Here is a 19,798-nt window from a genome sequence, read left to right as displayed (position 1 = left end):
CACACACGCACGGATAGAAATAAATACACATTACAGGAGGATCATGTGGATTCATTAGTAACAGTCCATCAAAGATTCAACACTTCTACACATGGTGAAAACACTGTCAGGCACAAACTATTTGTTTTCCCGCTCTTTTCAAACTGAACAGAATATTCTGGACTCATCTGTCTGGACACAGATCTCAGGGCTGGTGATATGACTGTGTCTCTCCACTGTTCACATGTGGACGTTAATGAGACTGTTCACATGTGAAATGGAGTTAAACAAGAAAAAAAGAAACTAAAGCTTCACTTTTTATTTCATTTTTCTCAAATTAAGCTCTTTAAAAAGCATATTTTTCTAAAGCTCTGTTATGTTTCTTATTACAGATCTTATTTTCCTGGAAATCAAACGCATAACAACATTTAATTATTATGGAAGTTGTGATTGATAATTCCTCCAGTTTGCTTTTGGTTACTGAAACAGAAACAACTTCTGTCACATGGGCAGCACAGTATGGTTATATTAAACCATACTGTAATTGAATTTACAGAACAATCAATGTGTTACTGTGATATAAAATCACTGTGATAGAAGACTTTGGTCTGAAGACTTTAGTAAATGAGATTTCAGTTTTTGATTTCTGATAATTTGCATACATTTCTGAAAAAAAGTTTTCTCTTTGTCATTATAGATTTATCTATAGACTAGGTTTTTATAATACTGTGAAAGTATCAAAGCCTCAGTCCACAGAGAAATGCACACAGCCTGTGTTCAGAAACTGAGCCTTAAAACCAGCCGGCAGGACTTCTGGTTGTTACAGAGCTCCAGAGAGAAGCCTGAGAGAGATGTGAAACTACACTGAGATGGTTTTTGGTTCTTAAAACCACAAATATATCTTCTTATGGATCAACACTTCAAATAAAACACAGAGAAGAGGAAAAGATGGGACATTTAAAGTGCCAAGTCTCAGCTTTAATGTGAGTTTACCAGTAGAGTCATTGACTGCAGAGGATTTTCCACTTAATATTAAATATTATAATTTAGTTTAACTTCATGTGAATCTGTCCAGTTACTGTTGAACACATAAACTCTGGAAACTTGGTGTTTAAAGGTCTCATCCAACACAGTTTTTACTATACTGATGTACAACTGCCACGTTAATGAAGTCTGTTATTCTTATTTCAATCTGAATGAGGCTCAAAGCATGTGACATATGAGATATGACATGTTGGTTTCTGCTACACTCAGAGAGCTGAACTCTGAGCTGAAACTCTGTCATTTGCACACATTTTACAGCCTGATGGATTTTTGTTTTATTTGTGTTAGTCCTGGGCTCACAACCGATCGAGGGGATTATAACAAGTCGCTTCTGGTTTTGTTCTTTTCTTCAGCTTCTCTGACGGTCAGAGCTTCCAAGCTGTTTTTATTCAGTTTACAGTTTGGTGTTTAAATCATCCTGAAGTCTGAGGTCCTGCCTCCTATGGACTGAATATTAACTCATGATCCATCATTTGACTCTAAGCCTCTTGGATGATTTACAGTTAGAGTTTTATATAAAGACTGGTGGATAGAATTCATTTTTTAATAAAATGTGGCATTAAAAATAAAAAAGCTTTTGACCAACGCACTGGAATTCACTGGTTTCACATTTGAAAACACTGAATAGATTTCTCAACTTCCTGTTTCCTGTATCTGATGTCTAATACAACAGTTGTGATTGGTTACGTGATGGGATGCAGTGCATGACACAGTTCAGAATATCCTCCTCAGTTTTAAAGAAAGAGCTCTTCAGATAAACGTGATCTTTGAGCAGCTTATTAAAACACCTTCAAAGCACTGCACTGTTACACACTGTATGTTACACACAAACACACACAGCCCTCCACAATATTAAAGACCACAATTCAATAGTGTGTGAAGAGGGTGGTCCAGTCTGATCTTCTGTGGCAGAACAATCCGACGGGGTAAATCATGAGTTTTAATGCCCCATCCCACTTCAGAGGAGTGTTTATAAAAATTATTTTAAAAAAATCATACATTACAGAAATTCTTCAGTTGCCCTGGAAACAGTGTCTCTTACTGTTCTGGGCTTGTGTGAAGGGTCATGTCTGAAAAGTCTGAACTATCTACAAGATGAGATCAAGACTTCCTGTTTCATCCTGGTTCAGGTTCATGGTCATCACAGATCTGAGTCCTTCACACCACTGAGAGTCAATGAGGTCAAAGTATAGATACCTCCACAGATTCACCTGTAAACTTGGCACCAGCTGGTTACTGGATGTTACAGCTGTGGTAGGTTTAAGCTTAATCTGTAGTTAATGAAGCCATGACCAACCAGCCACACAGATTATATGTTTGTATCACGTGATGAACTGAATAAAGAGGGGGGAATCAACACGAGCTGTTTCACACTGAAAATTAACCAAGAGGTTAATCTATATGTTTAACCCACAGGACTAGTCTAGATATTAACTGTTTTATTTGCTTAAACAAACAGCTGCAGGTTTGAGTTCAGAACAACAGCTGACCTGTGTTCAGTCCACTCCACTGTTTCATGTTTTAATCTAATAGAGACAAGAGGTTCAAACTAAACAGTAAGCTTTTTAACATGCCCTGACTCATTCGGACCTGTTCGGACCTGTTCAGACCTGTTCAGACATGTTCGGACCTGTCCGGACCTGATCGGACCTGTCCGGACCTGATCGGAACTGTTCGGACATGTTCGGACCTTTTCGGACCTGTACTAATTTGTCTTCATCTGATCATAAGTGGTCAGCTGTAAGTTCAGGTATGAACACACCCAGAGCACACCGAGGTCACATTTGAGATCTAATCACTCAGACCACATTAGGAGCTGGTCTGGACCACGTGTCCACATTCTACTCAACTACTCTACTGACGTCTCCTGACACAGTCTGATTAGTCCCAACACAGTTTCATCATGAACCGAAAAGTCTGACTGGTTAAAAAAACAGACACGTGTGTTTATTTATATATGAAGCGGGTGGAATGTAATCACAAGTGGTCACTAGAGACAAAGTAAAAATAACATACACAGTGATTTTGTACATATCACCTACCCCAAATAGACCTACCTAGTTAACTTGAAAAGGTTGAGCCATGTAAATGAAGAGGAGGCGGCTGGAGCAGCAAACAGCTCTGGTACACTGACCACTGCTCCTTGGTCTCCTCCCTGACACAGGTCCCCCAGGTGTCAACAGGTGTGAACAGGTTTGAACAGGTGTGAACAGGACTTATCTGACTGTGTGTCATGTGCAGTTAAGGTCTGTTCTGTTCAGATCGTTCAGAATTTAAATTTGGCAATTGTAGATGATTTTATAAACATGTTTGTGTTTAAAAATCAGAGCTTCAGCTTCTTTGGAAATTGTAGAGAAACATTTTATATTTCTCAAAAGGAAAAAAACACTAAAATAGTTTTATCAACTAAAACATCTGTTAACCCACTGATGTCATATCACACTAATGTCTGTTAAAGTCAGTAAAATAACGATTCTCCGTGCCACATTATAAATTACTGAAGATAAACTACTATTATGTAACACATGTAAACCCAGGTTGGAGAATGTTCAGTGTGTAAAGCTCCGCAGTTTCCTCTGATTCCTTCAAAGTAAAAGGACTTTTATTTCCATTTGGACTGGGCGGCTCTGTTGAGACATGATGCCCAGGAAGTCATGATTCTCTGCAGGTTACTTATACAACATCCAACAGACCCATCACTTCATGTTTAACCAGACAGGAAATAAACCCAGAAATACTGTCATTACTGTACTGTCATCATTGAACAGCTAAGGCAAACATGTTTCTGACATTAAAAAACATTTAAAAATTAAAAAACACACACTATTGCTCAACCCATTTAAACGCTCCGTCTCTACACACATGATCGCAGTGGGATTTATGTCAAATTCTCGGGCCCCAGGTCTGGAACCAGGTCTTCATGACAGACTAACATCGGTAGTGTAAGTTAAATGTGGCTCCCTCTGCCTCAGACAGTTATCTGAGCACAACATGTTTCCGTGGGAGAGACGGCTGTGAGAGGAGGAGGACCGTGTACCGAGGCAGCCTTTACCCACAATCCACCAGGAAGCAAGCGGCCTCTCCTGCTTGCTTTGAGGAGGCATTTGTTTCAGCACGTCCTCCAGTTTTTCACAGCAGCCCCCACTGACCAATCACACATCAAGTTAAAAAGCAGAGTGCTGGTTGCCCCAGCTCATCCGTCCAGGGTCTTCATCGATCCTCCCATGACACGTTTGACATGACAATGTTTGTAATGTTTGAGCTCCCACCTACCACGTCAGAGCGGGAGGCAGGGGGACAGGGTGGACAGGTTAGGAGTTGTCCTGCAGCTCTTTGGCCTTGGTCAGGATGGTGTGGACATCAGAGATGGGGTAATCCTGCAGGGGCATTAGGGAGATACATCAGTCTGTGTCAGTTCATCTCAGCTGTGCGAATATGTTTCTGTGTGTCGTTAATAAGTCTCACCTGCAGTAATCTCATGTTCACTGTGAAGTCTCCTGCCAGTAGGTTCTCTCTGATCAGTCTGTGAACACACAGAAAATAAACCATGATTCTCATACAGAGTCAGAGTCGCTGCTGCAGGAGGGAACAGAGTCTGAGAAACTCACACCAGCATAGCGCAGCAGACCAGGATCAGGAAGTGGAACCGGTCCTCGTCAGAAAACAGGGTGTCCCAGATGCGGATGACATCTGGCAGGAGGAACTCCTGAGATAACAACAAGGTCAGCCAGCGGAAGGTGAAGTACTGAGGCTTGATGTTCTGCTCTTCCTGAGAGGACACACGAGGAAAAAGAAAGTCAGTGAATTCGAGTGAAGCTGTTCAGAGGACACACAGGACCCTCACATGACTGGAGGACTTACAAAGGTTACTGTTCATTAGCAGTCGGGACATTTTACTATTATATGAAGACTGCACTAAAAACTTAATCACTGACCTCCAGAGCTGAGGAAGATCTGTACCATTAAAAACAGACACTTCATTACACCAACCCAGGCAGCTCAGGACACATATGAACTTCAGTTGAACTTTTAGTGTTGTTCATAATTAACCATTATGCCATAATAAAAATTTGACATGTTAATCTTATCCATTAAACAGTTAAATATCCTGGGACATCAGAAGCATCTGAGCAGATGTTCTCCACCGCAGGTGTCACAGTTAACAGATCGACCCACATCACGTCCACATGTTGCTGTGTCTGAATAAAAACCAGGACACCAGCTCTCTGCTCTGCTGAGCACTGAACCTGTTCACTTTAGTTTGCGGTTTAATGCCAGTGTGACTCTGTGTCAGGCGAGCAGCTTCACACGTAGAGCTAGATAAAGAGAAAAGGACCGTCGCATTGTGTAACGATCTGTGGGAGGGGCTTCTCTCCTGCTTGTGTGTGTGCTCGTCTGTCTCTCTCTCAGACTCCACATGTATTCACTTATTAATCAAAGGTGGCTTAATGCAGTTCTGGATTGGTGCGGTCACATTAACCCCTGTGTATTAGTATTTTTTTTAAAGGGTTACAGACACTCGTCTTTATAAATAGTATATTTTAATCTCGTTGGTTAACGGTTATTGGTCTGTAAACGAGAGTTGGTTACACAGAAAAAATTCAAAATGAAAATCCATATTTGAATACATTTTTACATAGAATGAGGACTGTGGGTTTTGTTCCCTTAAGACAGGATCAGCAGTGACATAAGAAGAGATCTCCTGAAAGAAAAAGTAGACTAAACACTGTACAAGTTATTGTGAGTGTCGTTTTAAGACAGAAGATGTGAACCAATCCTTTATGAGGCTCAGACTCTCTGCCTCCATCTCACTTTCTTCCTCAACCCAGAGTTATTGAATGATTTTCAATCGTGAGGATTCACCTTTCTTTGTCTTGTTTGATAGTAAACTATTTATCTCTAGGTTTTAGTCACTGAGCTCTGTGAGCAAATAATCAATAAATAATCAATCCAGGAAATAATCATTTGTTAGAATGCTAATTCAAACATCAGACTTATTTTAGGGTCTGAGCCGCTCCACCCTCTGCATTACGCAACATGTTGTCAGTCACGACCAACATGTTTACACGGTAACCTCGAGAAAAGCTTTATTATGATTCTATTTTTTGGTCTCATCACTGAGATCTACAGTCTCAAGTGAATTCATGCCTCAGAGATCCGAGCTGCTCCAGCAGCATAGAGCTGTCATGGGCAGACGGCAGAACCAGGAGAAGAACTGTGACTGAGCTGCTCTGGTCACAGAGTCCACAGCTGTAAAAGAGAGGGAACACAGCTGGAACCAGTGGCTGTTACAGCTGAAAACATAAGGTCTGAACTGACAGCTTGATTTCTGATTCATATCACTGAGGTTTGGAGACAGTTTAAAACTTAAATGCCCCTAAAAGCATCTGAGAACGTGCAAACGATGGGCACGAAGCCTCGACCTCACCAGCTTGAGATAGAGCTCCATGTCTTTATCTTTGAGCATGGAGTACACACTCTCCATCTTGTAGGTGATGCCACACTGGGAGTCATCCAGGCTCTTGATGAAGTTGTCTCTGTTCTCCGACATCAGGTTGGTGAAGCAGAAGAAGGTGTCAGCTTCAGCGTGCTCTGAACAGTGATGCAGAATCACACCAGGGTTACATTTAATTCCTTATGGGTGAAACACGGTGAATAATGTTCAGCCCAGGGGTCACTGACCTTTCCACTGACTGTTGGGGTCCGTGGCAAACGTGTAGTAAATCGGCCCGACGATCTCATTCATGCCCTGTACATAGGCGATCCCAGGGTTGAGTTTGGCGTAGATGAAGAGGATGCGCTCCACCACCTCCCAGTGTGCTTCACTCCCATTGGGCAGCACTTCATACTCATTAGATGGATACAGGTTCAAGGCCTTTCCAGGAGAGCTCACCTGAGAGAACAGATTCAGGTAACCAGGAAGTGACCAGCTCTCCAAAACAAGCAGAGAATGTTTACGACAAAGTACAGTGATACAGTCTAACTGAAAAACAAGGAGGAGATTTCAAAGTAAAATCCCTATGAAAGAAAACTGGACATTAGCAGTAACATGAAAACAATAATTTAATAGTTTCTCTTTCTGTGAAGCTGATCTGTTGGACAGCCATGTGACAGCAGGCGCTGAAAGTGAATTTATATTTCATATATCATGAAGTCAAATTTGATTATCCTTGAACTTCTCAGGACATTCCTAAAGACTAATCTCTGTCCATTACACTGAAATTTAAATGTAGACTAGTCGACTAGTGTAAAAATAAGAAATCATTCATCATCAGCAGCTACATACAACGTTGTTTTCATTCTCTAGATCAAAATCCTGCCAAGCCCCGGACCTCCCTCCTCCAGACTCCACCTGAAACGGTCTGGATGTTGTACAAAAATAATTACCTCGCCCTGAATAAAAGTCCCTCCAAATTAAAAACCCTTTTATTGGAGGGAAGGAGAGGGCTGCCTCTCCGGACCCTCTAATATATAGGACCCCCTGAAACACAGTGAAACAGTCACTTACATTGGTGACTCCACTGCGGTTACGGTTCACAGTCTGAGCCTTCAGGGTGGTTTGTTCAACTCGTCGACGCAGCGTCTCATAATCATTCTGAGGGTCCAAGATGAGCTGGCAGGGGTACTCGGTGGGGCGCTGGAAGAACGCCATGTCCGGGTACAGCCGCCTGGAAAACATGCAAACACTTTTTTCAGCTACCTGGATCCCTTCAATAGGTCAGAAGAAATGTATTTCTTCTACACACAGCCAGGCTGTGGTGTTTCTATAATCACAGAGTAGAACAAGAACAAAGGGATAGAGTAATACCTCACATCCTTGTCAATCTGCAGCAGAATTTCATTGTCTTTGAAGTAGGTGTTCCACCTGCTGTCTGGGTTTGGATTTAGAGGCTGAAAAAGTTCAAATCAAAACAGAGACAGATTCAGTTTCTTCCCCAGTCAGACACAATCTGTTCCACGTAGGAACGAAGTGTTTACATTATCAGCTGCAGTGAGAGCTGAGCTGATAATGATGGTGATGATAGTGGTAAAATCAAGGCAGAATCTGTGAGTCGCAGTCAGTGTGTAGTTTATACAGCAGTGAATGAGAGTGGGACAGTGCTCTACCTGTGTTTTAAAGCTTATATGTGAAGACCTGTCACTACTGATGTTTAGATGTTGACATTCTGAGAGAGAAGACGCCTGTAGCTTCATTTTAAGGTTTTGTATAAACTCGTAGTTTATAGTGTGAGAGCAGGTTAGAAATTTCTCCTGGGCTAGAAAAACCACAGGGCCACAGTCTGGGTGATCACATGACCGACTGACGAAAACAGCTGGACAACTGTCAACTTTAGGCCTTAATTCTGTCAAAGAGCATCAACCTATCATGACGCCGATCACGACTGTGAAAGGTCAAAGTCTCAAGAGCATTTTACAGTTTGAATTAAGTCTGTCGCTGCATGTCACAGCAGCGAGCTTTAAAAAGCCAACACTGAAGAACCAGAAGCTGCAGTTCCTCAAATGACCACTAGTCTCTGGCTCCAACAGTGAGTGAATCCCCATAGACTCACAGAGGCTACGTCCATCTTTATTTACAGTCTGTGGTCTGAACTGAGATGAATCCTTTCTCTCATAGACTTCAATTTTAAAATATGCTCTTTATAATCACTGTTAATACACCACAAATACAATTTTTTTCTTCTGGAGCCTTGCAGGAGAAACTGCTGGCAGGTTGTTGAAGGTTGGACTGTCACACAGTGTAAAGTTATGTGACTGTAATCAGCTGTGTGCGGAGCAGTTACACAGTCAGCTGAATCATAGTTAAATATTTACCATAAAACAACATTAAACAGTGTGTCTGGACTTTTCCTCTCTCTGCTGTGTGTTAGTGTTGAATCTTAACATCAGCTGTCGTACAGTCTCAGGAGCTGTAGAGCTGCTGCTCAGTTAAACAGCCACATCAGAAAAGAACAGTCTGCTCACTGCCTCTATAAGAGCTGAGGTACACTCTACTTCACACAGCAGACCCTTCATTCACTCAGGCTTCATCTTAGTGAACACCAGGACAAAAGGAGACTGGACTCACGTGGTCCTCCATGGTCACATCTTCTCTGGACAGGCCCAGGTTGGCTTTGGCGATGCCGGGCTGGATGATCATTTCCTTTAAGAACTGGGAGTACACGTCCCTGTGAGAGAACCCATCAGTCAAACCTTCTATATATGTTTACAGTAAATATATATACACATGTATATATACACACATTTGTAATTTCTTTCTTTTTCCCTTTCATCCCAGTTGGGTGTTAGGTATTAATATTTTTCCCCTTCTCCTCCTTTTTTTTTTTTTTTTTTTTTACAGTCTAGGAGGAGAACAGATACTTGGGGTAGGGGGTGGGGGAGTCAGGACCATCCACCAGTGGGAGAAGCAGATAGTACTGGCCAATGATTTACAACAGAAGTCTCAGATGGTTTTTATTTCATGTTTCTGTTTCAGAGAAACAAAGGTTTAAGAGCAGGTCAAGTTCAAGGTTTTAGGAGGCTGTTTTAAAACAGTGCTGAGGTTTTAGAGGATGCATCAGGTCTCAATGGCCGACAAGCATGAAGACGCTTCTGGGAAACTATAATCTGTATTTTCCAACTTTCTCTGGACTTTTATTGACTAAACATTTAATCAATTTATCAATAAAATCATATCCTGGCATTAAAAACACTCATCTAACATTCACTGTCCAGTGTGAAGAAGCTGAGGTGAAAACCTTTCTGTCAGCTCAGATATAAACAAGGAGGAGGAAACACTGACATCATAATAAACAGCAGCAGGTTTGGTTAGTCACAGTTAAAGAGAGTGTCTTTTTCTTTTCTGATCAGCTAACGACATTAGCTAATGTCATCAGCTGTGCTGGTTGATAGCAGGTGATTGTGTGGTTGCCTAGTGACACTAAATAAAAGTTCCACCGAATAGAAGTGAAGCTGTGGCTGCTAAACCTACAGGCTGTGTGATCAGTAACATGTCCCACTGACCTCTGCTTCTTCAGGAACGACTCCCACAATGTCTGATCCAGAGGGAGGTAGTTAAGAAGGATCTGAGGACAGGGTGAAACAAGCTCCAGTCAACAACACACATCACCACATGCTACAAGTCCATGGAGTCAAATCTTCACGTCACATTTTATTTACAACCACAACTGGTTTATTTACATTTATTGTAGAATAAAGATGTAAAGATGCTGCCTTGCCGAAAATGTGTTGTGAACATCTCCCACACTGCTGCACCCATTGACAGAAGCATCATTACCACCTGGTGTTCAAACCCACTAAACTTTATTTTAGACTCACAACGTACATTCTGAATTAAGCTTTAGGAAATGTTTAAAAAACTAGTCTGGAGTAGTGGATATGTTCATGGTTTAAAACCATGTTTTTATCTTTAAAAGTCTTCAGATAAAAGAAGAAGTGTAGTGTTCTGTATGTGATTTGTTCCTGTTGAAGAGTCAGATATGTTTTCATGAAATGTGAAGGTTTTATCTGAGCTGGCTGCAGCTCTCCTCCCTGTCCACATCTGGAAGTGTCCTCCAGCTGGTTTGCATGGCAGATCGTCTGCCCTTGATGTTTGAGTATGCGTGTACGTGGGTGGATAAAAGGTTCTTTAAACGGCTTTGTCAACTCCAGGGTTTCCACTACTCTCACACATGATCTCCCATCCTGAACTTATCCAGACTTTAAAAGTAAAGGCACATGATCGTTTTCAAGTTATCTAATTACAGGCCTGAGTGTCTGTCACAAAATCCTGCTGCTAAATTCAGATCAAACTGGGGTGCTGGTCATCGGCCCGACACAGACACCGACACCATTTAGCTCATGTCACAGTAACTCAGTTACTGCTCTCCACAACTGTGTGACTTGTTAAAGTCTGACAGGTGCTAGGAGTCTAATTCACACCTCTGTTTCATTGAGACCTGATTATTCAGAGAATGTAACCATATTACACCAGTTTTAGTTTCTCATCTCTCTGTCCATGTCAGGTCAGACTTCATGTGCAGGCTTTTCATACCTGTCTGCCCTTCTAAAACCTAGAACCTTGTATGTACAGTAGAGTCCATGTTGTACTAACTATGGGATTTCTCTCTAACCCTCTGTTTGTTAATCACCTCAAGCACATGAGCGTCCAAAGTGTGCCCCCCCCCCTCTCCCTTTTTCCTCCTCTCCTCACTCACTCTCTGTGCAGGACCCTTGACCATCCTGGACTCTCTCTCTGTCAGTGCCTCATTCCAGATGCTGTACAGATGCTTACGCCCCTTGAGGCAGAGATCTGTGATTTGTGATACTGGTGTGCATAAATAAAATGTGACTTGGTTTAACAGGGTGGGGATTCTACTTTATTCAGTCTGTCCCTGCTGGAGAGTGAACAGCAACTAACATCTGTCCACAGCTGTCAGTCTGACGTCCTGTCAACACCAACAGATGAATCAGTGACAGACTGTCCGTCTCGCTCTGTCTGTGCTCAGTGATCATTAAAGTCTGACAGTCCATGCGTATCTGTATGGGAGAGACTTATGACGACGCCCTGTAAGTGCTGCACATTTTTGTTTTGCTAATACAGGCCTAAAAACTTAGCAGTGTCATGGTTTAGTTGAGGAAAAAAAATCCTCTTACGGTTTTGTCAATGAAATGTTTTAACAATTGAGCCCATAAAATGCATTTTACACTGTTTTATATTATGTTGAAATTTGAAGCAGCTTTATACTAGTCACTGATCAGTGTCAATGTCCAGCCCTGACATTTAGGTCAAGAATATGAAAAAGGTCATGCATTAGGCTCATTGTGGTATAAACATATGGTTACTGAAACAGAAGCAGGACGACTTACCTTCCAACAGAGCGCCCGGATGCCTCCTTCAAATGGGATTCCTGAGTTGAATAAAGAGAAGGTCAAACACAGCACAGCAACAAAATAAAACTACACTAATATTATCAAGACAAAACACATGGAGGTGTGACAGTTACCATTGAAGCAGAGCTCCCTTAGGGTCTTCAGGTTTATGTTTTCTTCACTTAAGGCCACTTTGAACTCCTGTATTCTGAAACCAGAACCAAGACCAGGTCAGGACCAGTTTAATGACAGCATCGCTGCTCAGTAACAACAACACAACTCTCACACTAATGTGATGGAAGAATCATTATTGTTAACTCATGGTCTGTTTTCTCTGGAATAAATCTTTAGTGACGGGAAGTTTAGAGAAAGAGTTTGGATTAATAATCATCAATACCAATACTTTAACTCTGCTTCATTTCAGAGGGAAATAATTCACTGTATCATATCAATATGGATTTAGTAGCAATTTTAAAGATTAGACACAAAAATCTAATTAGGGCCCTTTAATGTCTTTGAGTTGTTTGTGGTTCCATTAAAGGTTTCATTTAAATGTCAACTGTTGAAATAAAATAAACTCAAATAAACTGTTGAAGGCCATAAGAGGTAAAATGATCCAGTATTTCATAATAAAATGAGAGAATCTGTGCTTTTATGTCTCCCATAACTGACTGTACCTAGTATTTAATGTACATTTTGAGTGTGGTGAAAATATATCTTTTGTTAAATGAGGTGGTCAATAAAACATATTCTTTGTATTTTTATCATTTGACAAGCTTACAGCCTGTATCATTTGACCTAACGCATATTCTATCCCAGCCGGTCATGGGGGAATGTTGGTCTCTGTAATAATATTATTGAGTCTAGACCTGCTGTACATGAACAGAGCCCTGAGATAACCTCTGTTATTTTGTGCTATAGAAATAAAAATTGAATTTTCTACCGTAAGTTCTGTCATTTTTTCAGTTAAGACCCATCTGCATATTTACCTTCATTTAGGGCTGAACAATTAAATCAGAATATTATCAAAGTCTTAATCTGGCCAAGTGCAATATCCACATCATAGGAGCTGGGACTTGAAAGTGTCACACTTCAGTTCAAATGTGTCACAACTGACCACAAAGGAAGCACTGTGGTGCTACAGAGACACAGCAACCTATAAATAATATGTTCCAGATGTAAAGGACCACGTTTGTTTGGTACAGGCCTCATCTTAATTTTAATGAGGAATTTTTCAGAAAATGCAAAATTTACCATTCACATGATGAATATGAAAATATCAATCAAGCTTGGACAGATCACCACTTCATCATGAGCCAGAACAGAACCTGTTAACTATGGGCTGAGATGGAGGTTAGTAATGGGATGGTTTATATTTGAGGGGATAAAAACAACATTTAAAATAAAAAGAGATGCTCAAAACATATATAACTAACTACTTTCAGTTGTTCTTCCTCATAATTAACAATATAGATTTCCACTGTGGTTGGAAATACAAATAAGTTGAGACAATGACAAATCCATGGATAATGGATTAAAACATTTTTCTGAACAGGCTAATCAGTCATTAGCTCATTTAACGTCAGTTAAACTGTAAATAATCCACATTAGTTTCCACCCTGTCAGAAACACACTGTCAGCAGATTCAGTTAGCTGGATGATAGCTAGCTGCTAAACGGCTAAGGCTTGAGGAAGTATGAGAGTATGATGTGTCAGCTGATGTGCTAACAAGGAGCTAACGTAGCCACTTAAAACGATGAGGTTGCTGGATCAGTTAGCATCTAAAACGCCCAGATGTGACGTCTCAAACTGAGAAAACTCACAATAGCATATACGAAGTGTGTGTTTTTTGCAGCTTCTGTCTAAAACCTAAAGTTAGCATATGTTTGGTTAGCTGAGCTGCTGCTAGCTAACACTGAAGTTAATGTCAGTTTTGCGGTAAGGATGCTAGCTGCTATAATAAATGATGCAACACAAGTTTCTGACCATCCGTCCTGAAACAACAAGGGTTTCAGTGTGTCTCACCTGTTCCTGTAGGCGGTAGACATGTCTGAGGAGGTGGAGGTGTTTTCCTTAAACTCTGTCCACAAGGAATGAATTATTGGCCAGAGGGAAGTCCTCCTACTACTTCCGTCTTCACCACAACACTGAGGACAGACCCCGCTGCAGTGTCCTCCTACACTGAAGCCGTCTGTCCTCACAATGGCTTCACCTCCAATAAAACTGGGTATTCTGTTTAAAACAGGAAGTAATGCCATTTTCATTTAAAAATAAAGCTCTTATTTATTTACATTTTTATTTATCTGTGGATTCAGTAAGCTTACATAACACATTCATATTCAGTATGACTAAGGTTTGTTTTTTCTTTTTTTTGTTTGTGCATTTACACGAACAGGTTTTTTTTCTTGTATTTAGATTTTGGGCAGTAAAATCAAATTCAGCTAGATTTCTTTTTTTCGGTTCTCATTAGTAGTAAAACAAATTTACTATTCAATGTTTGGCTTTCACAATGAAAACAGTTGTCAATACATTTATTTGAATACTGTACTTCAGTGTATTTTCCAAAGGGTTTTTTTTTTTTTTTTTTAACTTATGATTTTTACTCCAAGACACTTTTAAGACAAATGTTGTACTTTTGACTCCCCTACATTTAAATGAAGTTGCTGTCCAACTAGACAAAGAATGTAGAGGTTTGTGACTTTATTTAATTCCAGATGAACTTTCAAACAGACAGCTTGTGGTAGTTGCTGTTCTTTTGTTGATTCAGTTGTGTTTTATGAATATTGACATTGTATCACAGCCTATGGTACAAGCTTTTTACTCTACAAGTATTACATCTACAGATATTATTATTGTTATTATTATTATTATTAATATCATCATGACCTAAAAATAATGTTTAGGTCAACAAAATGAACACGCTTTTTTTCACGCTGTTCTGTTGTTCCATAGATCATAAGTAATACAACAGTGTTTTACTGTGAGCATAATGCCCTCGCACATTGGTGTTTTTTCAACAGGGTTCTTATTTACATGTCTTTATTTAAAACCTAATTGATGCTCAGTGTTCAGTGTTTGATGTTCTCTTGTGAATAAATTAAAAATACCCTTTGAATATGTAAGTCAAAGCAATTTGTTAAGTTTAGTTTTAGTTTTAAATTTAATTGATTAATTATGAGCAACTTTGTTTGTTCGATTAACTTGTTTGCTTTATTGAAATTAGATTTTTGATAGTATTTTTGTTTGTTAGTTATTTGTTAAGCATATTTAGATTTGTATAATTAGTATTTTTGTTTATTTTTTGGTGATTAGTTAACACTGGGCACTTGGGGTTATTTGAGTAGGTAGGCACACTGAGGACCAGCATGCACCTGGGTGGGCCAATGGTTTTTTACCAGTGCAAAGAGAGGCAGCAGCAGCCATGGTTTTTGTTTGTTCTTTTGTTTGTTTTATTTTGTTGCAATAAATCCACACAAAACTGCAAGATTGGAATGGACATTCATCTTCCTCTGCCTGCGTTAAACCACATCCCTCTGGTGCATCAGTGGCCTTTTGATTAGGTTTGGTTTAAAGTTTCATTTGTTTTTTTATGAACAAATGGTCACTACAGTTAATATGTGTTTAAACACAGGAAAAATATACAGATATTTCACATACTTTTATTCTACACTCATACCGAGATATTATTTCTTTCCTGAATTTAAAAATCAAATGGCTCCAGGTGATCTCAGCTAATGGAGGCTACTGTCCATGGAGAGCTGGATTCTACCTGATACCACCTAGATGAGACTTCCCAAACAGACTCACTGCACAATACTTGATGCTTCATATGATATATATATATATATATTTTTTTTTTTTTTTTAATTGTCCATGTGTTAACATCTACATTTCTATTTTTGAGACACTGAGTGAACAAACCTATTGAAGAGGAGGTTAACACAGTTTGACACCTGCTGCTCATTCTGTGTAACTACAGTTCTATGACTGATCTTTCTGATTTCACTGTGTGTCCACAGTTCATCCAGAGGAAAACATCTTTAAAACAGACATGACATGTTATGATCACTCAGCTGCACATGAACAGGTAGTAAAACAAAACAGTTGTATTATTGTATAATCTATGCTTCAAAAGAACAAAATGAAACGTTCAACGTTCATTCCACATGAAAAACATTTTTAGGTCATTAGAAGTAATACACAAAATTAAGTGCAGTATGTCAGAGTCCATTCTCAGTGTATGTACACTGAAGGTTTCAAGTTTCTAGGATTGGCTTTCAGACTAGTTGTGATGTCATAAAATCCTCTTGTACATATTTGTTTCTAATGAGTCTGAATGAACATCATTCTGCACAGTGAACCTCAAACATCTAAATAAAGAAGCAATAAGCTAAACACATTCTGAGTGCAGGACTCATCATGCTTCATCTCTGGTCTTTTCTCCACAGACAGGCCAGTGAGGTGAACAGGTCAGGAGTTACCTGCTGTGAGCAGAATGGCCCCTTTTCACTTTCCATTCCTTGCAGTGTGTTGGCAAAAGAGAAAATGTAATTTAACTACTTAAATTACTATGTACATATGTGTACATATGGAGATGCGATAATGAATGAGATGACATATTACACTGTAAAAAATATTTGTAGAAAGTACAGTAAAAAACTGTCAAACAGCAACAGTTGAAGTCAGATATCGCTGTAGTAGATACATTAAATTACCCTAGACCAAGAAACAGTACATCATGTTAATTTTTACTGTCATAATAAACACACTGTTTTACAGAGAAAATTTTTTTGGGGGGGGGGAAATAATGGGAAAATACCCTAATTTCAAAAGCATGTTTACTCTAATATTAACAGTATTAGTCAGTTTAAATTACATATTTTGCAAATGTGTACATTTAAAATTACAGTCCAAAACCTTTCACCATTCAGCAAAAACATACCTTCATTTCTACAGAAAGAACATGTTAAAAATATGGTATACCATCAGGTAAAACATACAGCCTGTTTGAATATACTGTCTTAACATGGGATAGAACAAATACAGGACACTTAAAATATGAAAATATGTGCAAAGATGACCAAATATCACAGCGGACTGACATACAGACAGGTGGAAAGCAGGAGTTAGACAGGCGGAGAGAATGATAGAGCGAAGAGAAAGTCGGAGAAACTCAACTTCATCAAGGACGGATTTTAAATGCGCAAAGGTAGCGCTGTGCTTGCGCGCCAAGCATTGCTGTTCTGTGGGGGTGGCACAACGTCCTGAAGCTGCTGCTGCTGCAACTGTCCTTATTGAGGTTAGCATCAACACTAGTTGACTTTAGCGGAGTCTTTTCTGAAGTTTTGTGTTGCCGTTGAAAAAACTACTTATTTAACTACTTATTATTTATGGGTAAGTTAACTTAATGTTTGCCGAGTTGACTTTTGTCTCGTGTAGTTGAATGTTAGCTAACGTTAGCTAACATTCAGAGATTATTGGGGAAAAAGTTTAGCTGCAGTTTTTGTGGCAAGTCTATAAACTTAATTGCAAAAACTTCACAGTAATGATCCACGTTGTTTATTTAAGTGCTTAGGACCTGGAGAAATTCAGTTCATTCTACTTGAACCTGCAGGGGGCTTGTTAATGCACAGCCTATATTGGCAGGTGTATAAGTAAATAAAGAAACAACAATGACCACAAGGTAATTTTTCATTTTCGTATTACATTTGTGGAAAGTTATTACAATTTTTAAAGCTGAACATTTTTACCTTCCCATAAAACGTTACATATCCCTGCAAATGTAATAGCTAGTCTCTAAGCACTGTGTAGCCATTTCATGTTCAGACTGTGCATGCAATTGTTGATGTTAAGAACTGCATAAATCTATGATCTATGATCTAATGATTGCAACTTCTTACCAGTCTCAGCCATCCAAGTCCCCTTCTTCAGTTGTTTTGGGCTTTTTCAATATTTGATTATTATCGTAATAAATATTTTATTCTCAGTTATATCATTAAGTATGTTAATGTAATGTAGATATTTAATTCCTTATGGAGACTTGGTACAAACCAACAGATTGCTGCCCCCTAGTGTTACTTTGTCCAACTAGCTACACATTTCTGAGTGCCCTGAAGTCCACCAACACCGGGAGCTATTGTTTAGTTCAACCACCTCTTCTATCGCTTTAACTGCTGGATTTTTCAATAGATTTTAATATTTATCTTGATAATTTCTCCAAATCCCTAGCCATACATTTTTTTAACACTACAAAATCTTTTAACTGTGTCCTCAGCACAGTGCAGCTAGAGATTGCAAGGCTGCCAACTTTGCAGGAATGTGGAATGGCCAGCTGTCTGGTTTGTCATCAGCGTTGTCACCTCTCAGCTTCAGTGAGTACATATAATTGATAGCCTTATGAACCGGTACTGCCCTTAAATGTTTTCTTTGTTTTGCTGGCTGCAGAGAGGATCAAGTAAATCCCCAGTGATGATGAAAACGCCTACTCAAAGTGCCAGTTTCCTGAACATTGTACCATGTCTGTATGACACTCTGTCCGACCTGCTGTCAAGCCTGGACCCATTGATGTGGACACCGTCTTGTCAAAGCTAATTAAAGGTAGGCAGTGGTATAGTTTGATGTAGAAAATGGTAGGTGGATGCAAGCACTTCACTCATTCAAACTTACTCAGGTGCATGGTCCGAGCCAACGACTTTGTGCATATATACATGAGAAACCAGCACTCTGGAGTATAAGTTTGCAGATCACTTTAAGAGTATCAGGATGACGGGTAGCTTTCCAGCACTAAGCTATCATCAGCAGTTGTTTCACCCCTGTTGATTTGCACCATAAACAGGAGTAATACAGGCCTCTGGTAGTTGGCATCTACCAAATCAAAATTATAACCAAAAAGTGACCTGCAAAACTATATTCCAGGGTGGTTTCTTCTATGTATTCTTCATTAGAGCTCAGTTTAACAACAGAAGGCTGTGAGTTTATCTATGAGTAGGCATCATGCTTAAGCACTGCATCAATCTAACTTTGGCTTTGTTTCTGTTTTCTGGCTGCAGGGATGATCGTGCCAGTCCACAGTGAACACCTGATGGACAACATGTGAGTCCTCAAGCAGAACTGGAGACAATATACACTTCAAGTTCCAGTTTCTTGAACATCATGTCTTTGTGAAACTCTATCCCATGTTGAGCACCCTCTTCAGCCAAGTCTGGAGTCAGTGACTCATTACTCTTGATCAACCCAGGGCAAGTGACAGTAGTGGGACTAAAATATGGGATTGGAGCTTGAGGTGAAGTTATAGGGTTATAATGAGGGAGTTTATCACCGTGGGAACATGAATGTGCTGCAGTTTGAACCATACGGATATGAATTGTATAATAATGACTTCTGTTCTGTGACCCATCATTTACTGATGTGGTTCATTGTGCTGGCACAGAGCAGACATGAACACAGACCTGCTACAACAGCTGCTCTGCTTCTGCATCTTATACCATGTGTGTTTGCATGGTAGTCATAGATACAGTTCTCTATCTCTATGTCTAGCGTGTATACCTGTACTGTGGAGAGAACACTGACATAGCTGGAGTAAAGGGGGCAAAGTGGGCCGCTGGTCCCCTATTGGCAGATATTGACACATTCAACATATAAGTCAAATGTTTTAATAAATAAATTAATAAAAGTTATTGTTAAGTTAATTTTATTTTTATATTGCACATACAAAGAGTTGCCTATATTGTATTTTATATTGTTAGTGTATATAATATTTCTATCTTATCTTATCTTAAATATCAAAAAATTATATGTAGAGTATAAAAATTGTTGTAATAGCTTGGCACACAGTTTATTAGCATAAGGGGTTGGGTGACAAGAACAAATAAAGTATCTTCTAAATAGGTTTGATTAGAAAAAATGTATATTTTAATTAAGATTCGTT

At 39.5% G+C, this 19,798-nt stretch overlaps 1 protein-coding gene and 1 long non-coding RNA gene across 4 annotated transcripts; one reads left to right on the top strand and one right to left on the bottom strand.

The window, feature by feature from the left end:
- Positions 1 to 935: 935 nt before the first annotated feature.
- tbc1d13 (TBC1 domain family, member 13) lies at positions 936 to 14,080 on the bottom strand. Its single transcript, XM_056403383.1, has 12 exons — positions 13,897 to 14,080; positions 12,006 to 12,079; positions 11,869 to 11,909; positions 10,024 to 10,085; positions 9,089 to 9,188; positions 7,832 to 7,914; positions 7,532 to 7,691; positions 6,706 to 6,916; positions 6,452 to 6,615; positions 4,632 to 4,792; positions 4,489 to 4,546; positions 936 to 4,400 (listed from the first exon to the last, which is right to left on the bottom strand). The coding sequence occupies exons 1-12, from the start codon at positions 13,917 to 13,919 to the stop codon at positions 4,335 to 4,337; spliced, it is 1,203 nt and encodes a 400-aa protein (XP_056259358.1). The 5' UTR covers positions 13,920 to 14,080; the 3' UTR covers positions 936 to 4,334.
- A 3,046-nt stretch (positions 14,081 to 17,126) lies between these two features.
- LOC130186685 (uncharacterized) lies at positions 17,127 to 19,491 on the top strand. 3 transcript variants are annotated; one of them, XR_008830329.1, is made up of 3 exons: positions 17,127 to 17,170; positions 18,146 to 18,468; positions 18,921 to 19,491. It is a non-coding gene; the product is annotated as an uncharacterized LOC130186685 (long non-coding RNA). The 3 variants fall into 3 exon arrangements; XR_008830327.1 differs by having other exon boundaries at positions 17,147 to 17,265; XR_008830328.1 differs by lacking the exon at positions 17,127 to 17,170 and adding an exon at positions 17,312 to 17,554.
- The last annotated feature ends 307 nt before the right edge of the window (positions 19,492 to 19,798 follow it).

Source organism: Seriola aureovittata, chromosome 18 (genome assembly GCF_021018895.1).
Source record: "Seriola aureovittata isolate HTS-2021-v1 ecotype China chromosome 18, ASM2101889v1, whole genome shotgun sequence".
NCBI lineage: Eukaryota > Metazoa > Chordata > Actinopteri > Carangiformes > Carangidae > Seriola > Seriola aureovittata.
Note: the sequence above shows the minus strand (reverse complement) of the source record. Positions and strands in the feature narration are given on the sequence as shown.

What these genes read in the sequence shown, in the direction of transcription:
- tbc1d13 (XM_056403383.1), bottom strand. Translation starts at nt 13,919, where the DNA reads ATGTCTACCGCCTACAGGAACAG. An exon ending in AAGGGAGCTCTGCTTCAATG is followed by an intron (nt 11,910 to 12,005) that starts GTAACTGTCACA and finishes TATTCAACTCAG; the next exon opens with GAATCCCATTTGAAGGAGGC. An exon ending in CCCCAACAGTCAGTGGAAAG is followed by an intron (nt 6,616 to 6,705) that starts GTCAGTGACCCC and finishes ATCACTGTTCAG; the next exon opens with AGCACGCTGAAGCTGACACC.